This window comes from Pyrus communis, chromosome 12 (genome assembly GCF_963583255.1).
Source record: "Pyrus communis chromosome 12, drPyrComm1.1, whole genome shotgun sequence".
In the NCBI taxonomy this organism is placed as follows: domain Eukaryota; kingdom Viridiplantae; phylum Streptophyta; class Magnoliopsida; order Rosales; family Rosaceae; genus Pyrus; species Pyrus communis.
This window is the reverse complement of record NC_084814.1, coordinates 5484821-5494138: the sequence shown is the minus strand read 5'-3', so window position 1 is coordinate 5494138 and position 9318 is coordinate 5484821. Positions and strand designations below refer to the sequence as shown.

The 9318-nt window shown below is 38.5% G+C and overlaps 2 protein-coding genes and 1 pseudogene across 2 annotated transcripts; 1 reads left to right on the top strand and 2 right to left on the bottom strand.

The window, feature by feature from the left end:
• Nucleotides 1-230: 230 nt before the first annotated feature.
• On the top strand, nucleotides 231-4728 carry LOC137710772 (uncharacterized). The gene is made up of 10 exons (XM_068449896.1): nucleotides 231-478; nucleotides 1699-1758; nucleotides 1904-1943; nucleotides 2090-2268; nucleotides 2401-2439; nucleotides 2599-2685; nucleotides 2851-2911; nucleotides 3494-3618; nucleotides 4215-4306; nucleotides 4391-4728. The coding sequence occupies exons 1-10, from the start codon at nucleotides 431-433 to the stop codon at nucleotides 4503-4505; spliced, it is 846 nt and encodes a 281-aa protein (XP_068305997.1). The 5' UTR covers nucleotides 231-430; the 3' UTR covers nucleotides 4506-4728.
• A 109-nt stretch (nucleotides 4729-4837) lies between these two features.
• Nucleotides 4838-6257, bottom strand: LOC137709952 (cyclin-dependent kinase F-4-like; annotated as a pseudogene).
• Nucleotides 5899-8852, bottom strand: LOC137711122 (cullin-1-like). Its single transcript, XM_068450328.1, has 2 exons — nucleotides 8616-8852; nucleotides 5899-8395 (listed from the first exon to the last, which is right to left on the bottom strand). The coding sequence occupies exons 1-2, from the start codon at nucleotides 8629-8631 to the stop codon at nucleotides 6294-6296; spliced, it is 2118 nt and encodes a 705-aa protein (XP_068306429.1). The 5' UTR covers nucleotides 8632-8852; the 3' UTR covers nucleotides 5899-6293.
• Nucleotides 8853-9318: the final 466 nt, after the last annotated feature.

The following is a 9318-nucleotide window of genomic DNA, read 5'->3' as shown; positions in this document are numbered from 1 at the left end:
AAGACATCGCCACGTCAAATACGTCGACGCCTGCGCCTTCTGTTCACTTAGACTGACAAAATTGCCACAGGCAAAACTGTAAAATCCCTCCACGTAAGAGCCTAACAAAACTTCCAAGAAAAGGTTAGTTTAGTCAATTTAACGAATTCTTATTACGTTATCCAAAAAAATAAAATAAAATAAAATAAAATATTCTTATTACTGTACCCATTTAAACCGGGTATAAACAAACAAAGAAAAATAAAAGACGAGAGGAAAAATGGAAATAAAATTGGTTTGGTTCGTAAATTAAATTAAAATATATAAATTAAAATAAAGAGGAGTGGGTAAATGGCGCGGTGAGTAGTTGTTGAAATCGCCAGATTGCAGGTTCCGATTTCATCAATTCTGTTTGATCTTCGTCGAATTCAGAGCTTCTGATCATCCTCCCATGGCTGCTCCGTTTTTCTCAACGCCTTTTCAGCCTTACGTTTACCAGGTACTCATCTTTTATTCATTAATTTATTCATTAATTAAAAAAAATTTATAGTCTTCTGTTTGGTTGCCGAGAAAGGTCTGGAAAATAATATAGAAAATTGGTTAATTTCCGCATCTATTGTGTTGATTAATCAGTTAATTACTGAATTGCAGAGACTGAATGAAGCAATGGATTTTTTATCTGAAGTTTTTGCTTCAAGTTAGGGTTTTGATTCGTGGTAGTAGTGTAGTGTTGCTGATTAGCTAAGATGATCTGTGTTTATCAGCTATATTTGGCTTAATTAGATGCAAGGTTTAATTCAATGCTTAAGATTTGCCTAGGTAGTGTACAGTTGCATCTCTGCCTTTTAGCTTATGCAGATTATGTAATACGGGGGAAGAAATTATGCGTACGCCGATAGCGGGTTTAGTTGGAAAATATAGAAGGGTTAAGAATGAAGTAGACAATAAGTTGGATGCTATACAAGGTAGATTGGCATGGATGTACTCCATGGAAATGTTGTTGTGATAAAAGTTTTGATCCTTGGCTGTATGGCTCAGTTAAGGTGATTTAGAGTTTCATTACGGCATTAACATGTCAGGATGCACAACTGATAGCTGCTGAATTCGTGGTTTGATTGTGCCACCATTAACCTATAACTTCATTCTCCAAACAGAGATACTCAGCCACTTGATGATGGCTCGACTCATTAGTGGCTTTTATAGCCGTCCATATTTCTGTTTGTATCACCAGCACTACTATTAAGAAGCAACGGTGAATGTTTATTGACTTATATAGAAGTATATGTAGGTTCGACGTGTTGTATTGGAAGTATAAACTATACATGGACTACTCTCTAGTGATTTTTATTTCTTATTAATATGTCTGCTACTTTTGCTGCAACTTGGACATATATTGGCAGACAAATGCAGTACTTTGAGTAGAATCCTTTCTGTGTGCAACAAACCAATTTTTTTCTCCATTTTTGCAAGATTTTGTTCACTTCCATTTTGGGTATAGACTAATTTGATACATGGTAATCTATGATGCACTTTGAATCGAAATGTCTAGTCATTGGTGGGTATTGGTATTTATCTCATGTTAATGGTCATTACACTGGTTTATGGTGTCTGGTTTGTTCCGCAAATATTTAATTGTCGACTGTAATGGGAAAGTATGAAGTTGGATTGTGCAATAACTTAAGAGTTACTGATGTTTGTATCTTCTATAATGTACCGTAGAGTCCACAAGATGCCGTGATACCTTTTCAAATTTTGGGCGGTGAAGCTCAACTGGTTCAGGTACATGCTATGAGAATCCCAACCCATATCGTGTGTGTGTGTGTGTGTGTGTGTGTGTGTGTGTATCTCCTGTCTGTATTTGCCCCTTATCTTCTGATTGCTTTTTCATCACTAGAATTACAAACTTCTGCATTTGGTTTATCAGATAATGTTGAAGCCAGAAGAAAAGGTTATAGCCAAGCCTGGTAAGTTGCAAGCCTGGGCTTTTTCTTTCTGTGAGGTGCGTTGTCACAATGAAGTCATCTAATATCCGACCAGTTTGCAAGGCCTTAGAGAAAATGTAATTTGTTATCACTATCGCCTGTGCAACTGATTGACAAATAAATTTTAGGTTCAATGTGCTTCATGTCTGGGTCAATGGAAATGGAAAATGTATTTGTTCCTGAAAATGAAGGAAGCATGTGGCAGTGGATTTTTGGGAAGACAGTCAGTAGCATAGTTTTCTGTAATGCTGGTCCAGGTGATGGATTTGTTGGAATTGCTGCACCTTCTCTTGCGAGAGTTCTCCCGGTTGGTGATTTTAAGCATGCCAAATTTATGTGGATAAGGCACTTTTTTATTACTTAGCATTCCTCTTGACCCCAACAACGGTAAATGACTTAGTTTTGTTTCGGTTGTCTGTATTTTTGTTTCTTTTGACAGATTGATTTGGCTATGTTTGGTGGAGAGATTTTGTGCCAGGTATATATAATTTTCCTGCTGAGTAATTGTGTCCTATCGGTTTCTGTTATTCTCCTGGTTTTCGTTGAACAAATTTAGATATTCCATACTTTCTGTTACAATCACTTCGTATTAGTTTAATCAACTGGAATTTTATGGAGTTCGTTACAATTTGTGTAGCCAGATGCATTCCTTTGTTCTGTGAATGATGTGAAAGTTAGTAATACACTCGACCAAAGGGCACGTAATGTTATTCCTGGTCCAGAGGTGAGATATTAGAGACATTTCAGAATCACTTCTCTTGAATTTGCTTAGACTGCTCCTACAATCAACTAATTTCCCTTTTCCATTTTCTAATTGTCACTTCAATTGTTTCTCAAAGCCATTTGTATTATCTTTATCTTTCTGACAGCCGTGATGATACTTTTACAGATATTTCTAAGACAGAAGCTATCTGGCCAAGGTCTTGCATTTATCCTTGGAGGTGGATCTGGTAAGTTTTTAAATTTCAGGTTCAGCATCTTAAAATTTCGGTCTGCCCAAATTTCTGTCGAGAATTTTATTTCTTGCATTAAATTGAAAGCATTTTATGCCTGTTGAAGCTTTACAATTCTCGGTGGTTTATTTCTATGTTGCACATGTTTTCCATAATCTATTCAGTCACTTACTTAGTTTAAAAACTCAATTCAGATGTGTTGATGTACTTTCCGAATCAGATTACCCTCATTTTTGTCTCCTTTTTCCTTTCTGTTTTTTACTTGACCCGTTGCCTTGAATTCCAAACCAACCTGTCTATAGTTTATTTTGTTTCATGAGAGAATGAAGTTAAAAGACTGATTACCTCTTTTTGGAAAAAAAAATAAGGTGCTATTTGCTAATCATTGCGCTATCAATATCATTTTTTTGTTTTCACTTTTTTGAAAACTGAAAACTTGAATAATGAAACCTAAAAACTGAAAACAAAATGGTTAGCAAGGGGCCCCTAAATTAGTTAGGATTAAGCCTTACTTAAGTTATGGTAGGAATTATCAACCTAAGACTAATCACATGCCTTTCTTGTTTCTCCATTTGCCAGTTGTACAGAAAAATCTTGAAGTGGGAGAGGTATTATCTGTTGATGTGTCTTGTATAGCTGCTGTAACTGCAACAGTCAATATCCAAATCAAATTCAATGGTACCGTGAGAAGAGCACTGTTTGGTGTAAGTTGCTTCCGTTTCTTTCCGTTTGCACTCTTTTTTGAGTGCTTCTATTTCTACACATAGTTGGCATTCTATTACATGTTCATAAACTTGCAAGTTTGCCATGTACTTTATAATATCTCGATTGTGCGAAGCTATTAGTTGCACTGCAGAGCACTCAAATCTCTAGGCATAAGGGTTATTGCGGGATGCCCCCATTTAAGGATTCAGATTTGAACAGCATGACTATCGGAAAGGTCCAGAGCACTTCCTGGCATCTAAATTATGGGCTGCCAATGCAACTGAATGAAACATTCAGGAAGTGCTTTGGACCACATTGAACAAAATTAGCGTCATCCTTGTATAGTTGCATTACATATAACATATTGCTGTCCACATTTATTGGCATGACACATAAGAGACTTTGATTTCAACCCCAGTGGATGATTAGAAGACACTTTGAGTGCAAATGAACTTATTCTTCGAGCTCCACCCCATGTTGAAAACCCTTGCTAACATGCTTTCCGGCTCCCGAAATTACTTAGCTTAAGCATGCTATTTCTTTCCATTTCCAATTTCCAAGAATCAAATTTTCCTAACAGTTGACCAAATCACAGAGTGACAATCTGGTAACGGCTGTTCTAACTGGGCCAGGCATTGTCTTCATTCAGAGTTTACCTTTTCATCGATTTTCTCAGCGTATTGCTAGGTAACAACGTTTTGTTCAGTTTCATTTGTTTACTAATGCTTTATTCTGGCTTTAACAAATAGAATGTACGGATTTTGTTTACAGGGCAGTTACATCTCCAAACATGAGGGAAAATCCGAAGTTCTACATGCAGATAGTCATTTTCTTTTTCCTGGCATATGTTGTGATTGTATCTTCGTTAATCTTGACCGATGTATGAATTTCACCCCTTTTTTCTTTTCATCTTCTATCCACAGAGATTCCAGTATCATATCCCTTAAGTGGTTGCTGTATCTCGATTCGGTTTCAATATAATCAGGTCAATAGAAATAGGGGATTTTAGATTTTTTCCTCTCGGATTTCTGTTTTTCTTTGCCTAAGATTCTCGGTCAATCATGTGTACGGATTGAGTTGTAAATTAAAGCCTCGTGTTATGTTTTTGAGTTTCTTTCTCTCAAATTAGCCTGCAAGTAATTTGTCGTCGATATTTGATTTGGCATATGTTTGGAATAATGAAATTTGAACCAAACAAAACAACGGGACTCGTTAAATGAAATTTGTAGCTTTTGAAGGCTAATGAATTGAAAGCAATTAACTACAACATTAGTCGTGTCAAATCTACACGAAAATAAGAGATTTCGATGCATTGCGTTGTCTGGAAGGGATGGTGCGTGGAATCCTGTGGTTGCCAACGAAGAAGGGATGCTTGGCTTGAGCGCTTCAGCAGCAGCAGGCCTTGCGGAAGGTTCCCAAGAACGAAATGAAGAAATCAGCTGGATGGCGGATCTGCTTGCCAAAGGAATCATCGCAGACAGACCAACACCGCGAAGTTGTGGAAACTCATAGCTCAAGTTTTGGGGAAGAAGCTCTCCCTCTGGCCATGTCTCCCAAGTTGGACTGCCAATGACGCTGCAAATCGAAAGCAGCTCTGCCATGATGGCGCCCTTGCCTACATATCAACCTTTGGGCCCTAGAAGCCTGACCGAAGCAATACCTCAGGAGCTCGATAAGGGCGAGTGGTGACGTAATCTGTTAATCAAGACGTTAGTGGGCTTCAAATCACCGTGGAAATAGCCGTTTCTGTGCATATAATCCAGGCCATGAAACATCTGAAAGCAGATGCTTTGAACTTCATCCGCGGTGAATTTGGTTCGCCTTTTGATCATACGATCAAGGAGACTGCTCTGCATATACACGAAGACAAGGAATGCTCGTATTTGGTGAAGACACTCTTCAACTGGACAATGCTGGGATGCTTGAGCTTGGAAAGGGACTGAACTTCCGGTAGTGTTAGACACTGCTCAAAGGAACTGATCTCTCCCATCAGATATTTGATTGCAATGATTTTACCTGTCGGTTTGTGCTGCGCCTTAAATCCTGAGGTACTGACTATTCATAATAAATCGTGCGGTTAGTTTTCATTAGGTACTGACTATACTTTCAATTTATACAAACACATTAAAACACGACACACTGGTAGGCCCACCCTACATTCTATTTGATTTAAAAACTTAAAGGCGAATATTACATTTCAAACTACACTAATTTGTGCACAAGCCACAAGCACCAAATTATTCCTCAAGTCATAAGCTGGACTGTTTATATCACGAAAGTATTAGATTTAAGCTCTACAGGATTCTGCAAGAGGTTCTACTTGAGATGTGACAGAAATATGCATCAAGTTGGATATGCAGACTGTAAAAGAGCTAAGAACGAAAAGTGAAATCGAAGAAACCCAAAGAACAAAGGAGTGAGCTAAAATGCTATATATGTTGTCTGCAAAATGTCTGATGAGTTGAAAATCCCTACTCTTCGACGATTATTAGAGACAATCTCTCTGTAAAATACATATTCATTGTTCTTAGTATAGAAAACCAAGCAGAGGTTCAGCCTAAAGCTTTAGACCTAGATGACAATATTAACATAATTCTCCACACACATTACACACTTCATCTTCCTGTGCTTCCAGCATATCCCAACAAGTTATATCAAGAGTCAAAGACTCGAATCACGCAAGATACTTAAACAAGTTACGATCTTCCTTGTCCCTCTCCAGGTAGTCACGGATGATGAGACCTTCAATCTGCTTCTTAATCGCTCTGATGTCAGGCTTGAACTTATGTCTCAACTGCTCAACACACTCCGTAACTAATTGTTGATGTTCCAAAACTTTCCGGCTCTTCATAATCCGCACAATTGCTGCATCAATAGCATATCGTCTTTCTTTCTCTACATCTTGGATCACCTCCTTCCTTTCCTCCACTGGTGGGAGAGGAATCTTAATTCTTCTCATTCTGTCGGTGAACTTAGAGTTGAACTCAAAGCTGTCATTTGGTGATATAGTTTTTGTATCAGGCTCCTTAATAAGGATCTTGTACTTGGCACAGGAAAGCGAATGAAGAACCCTGACAGCCGCCTCATGGGTAAGGTTCAACTTACTTCGAACTTCTGAATAGCTCAACCTATCCATGCTATTGAAAAGCAGTAGGAGAGCACCCTGATAAGTCGACACAACCAATTTGATTTCTTTTAGCTCAAACTTTCCAATAATGTTGCAAGTTCCCAAAGAGTAAACCCATGTAATTTTTCTGCATTTCGTCTTTCTTTCATAAAATCCCTTGAAAACTTCAACACATTTCACCATCTCTGCAGGAAGGCTAAGATCACATGTTTTATAACTGGGCCAGAAACCAGTTGTAAGAACGGTGACTGTAAAATCAATCCCAGGATCAACATTTGGGCTATTGCAAAGGTACTCCTCAAAGCTAGTCTGATTTTCCCGAGCCAATGTCAGATCTGTGACCATTCCCTCCATTTTTGAGGTGAACAAGCCACCATATTGCTGTTTCATCTTTGTAAGAATACTTTTTTCATGTTCCTTGTTGGCAGTCGGATCAAAAAGTAGCCGATGGGCAAGCTTTTTCCTGTAAAATTCTGCAAAAAGGTCTTTGTCACTGATATAAGTAAGAAACTTAAAAACCTTGTCAAGCATCACCTCAACGGCCTCATCACTCAACTTCTGGCTCCGACCCTTTTTGAGGATATTTTCACAGAATGTTGCGAGTAATTGAGCACTTGAATACCCAGAAACAGCTTTATTGCAAAATACATCAAAGGCCTCTCTCAGAGCTTTGTGGAAGACATGGTTTTTGATTGAGCAATCATTAAAGTATGCCATATGCTTATCATGAAGCTCAATTATGTTTGTGACAAGGACCTGTTCCAGCATGCCAGAAGATCTGTCTGAAGCCTCGTTACTTGCAGTGTATTCAGCCTGTTGGACCAACGATTTTACTTCAACACTAACTTTCTGTTTTAATATTTCAGAAAGTGGTTCAAACAACTCATGTTGCACTTTCTCCACCAACTTTGATTCACTGCTTGAATGCAAGTAATGAGAAACTCTATCCCTCTCCCCTCTCAAGCACTCTTCGGCCTTCACTAAGAAATCAGGACAGAAATCCTCCAAAAGCCAGCTTGCTGCTTTACGAGAATAGTATTCGCCAGCATGTCTTAGCATGTGCGCCTCAAAGTCCTCTTCATATGCATCCATTCGTCCCATTCCAATTCCAACAAATAAATCTATCACATTCTTCACTAGTGCTCTGTCAATCTGCTCTCCCACACGTTCACTATCAATAAGACCAATTACAGTAACTCTAGCATTGACTTGTACTTTTCGATAAACCAAATCGCGGAAGCAGGTAATTCCAACATCATTCAGGCTAGGAAGCGATCTCCTAGGGATGAAAAACCGATCAAGAACACGAAACCATTTTGACAGCCAGCTAATCATAATTTTATAATTCGTCCATCTTTTCACAAGCTCTTGCAGCATAAGCTCGCCGTGTTTCTCATTTACAGATGGCAGCACCGTTGTGGTTACATAGTCCTCCAACGCCGCCCTACACTTATCGTAAAGCTGTCGAGAGTAATCGTGAGGCGGCCTTTGGGTACACATATTGTACACGGTTGTGTAAAGGGTCATATAATCAACGGAATTGAACTGAGGCTCGGGTAATCCTTCTAAAATCCTCTTTAATTTTGCAAACATACTCGATATATATTCCCATCCTTGATCCAACTCGATAAGTGGCCGAAATTGACTACCTATATAATCAAACGATACGCGAAATGGGTAAATTCAAAAGCTTTGAAACAGAATTATTGACAGAACAATTCGTGGAACCAGAAATGTAATATCAGATTTTGCTTGCTTGTACAACAATTCATCTTTTATGGAGTGGATAAATTTGATAAGAGAACAATACCAGCAAAATAATTGTGTGGTAAATAGTTAATTTCATGGAATTCATGGAAAGAAGCGTACCTGAGACCACACTCATAGCTGCCGGAGAATTGTGAGGGAGGAGCTGACGACGGCGGAGAAGAAAACCCAAGAAATGGATAATCGAATAGATGATCGGAGATAGGCCGAGCAGCTCCGCCGATCCTCTTCAGTTTAGTCAACAGCTGAGCTAGCTCATCCACTGCCCATCCGCCGTACTCTCAGAAGAAGAAGAAGAAGAAGAAGAAGAAGAAGAAGAAGAAGAAGGAAGCAAAACGTCGGAGGAGGAGAAATGAAGTAATGGGAAAGTCCTTAGTGTCTCCCAAGTGGAATTTATATATTAGAGCACTTCCACAGTGGAAACCTCTCAGTGGCTGTTCACTATTTAATCCATCAATGAACAGTAATTGTCCGAACAGTAATTTTTATGGCATGTTCACCGTTGCACTTGAATAATCCTGACAATAAGCAATAAAATATTATTATTATTTTTTAAAATAATAAAAAATAATTTTATTTGTAATTTTGGATAGGATTTTTAATCGGTCTCATTGTACCACTTTCTATTAAAAATTTTATTTTTAATTTTTTAATTTTTTTTCTTTTCACATGGTGCAAATAGACCTGGCATTCGTGTCGTGTTGCCCGTGTTCGTGTCATTTTCGTGTCATACCCGATATCTTAACGGGTCGTGTCGTGTAACACCCGTTAAAATAAACGGGTAAAATGACCCGACCCGAAATCG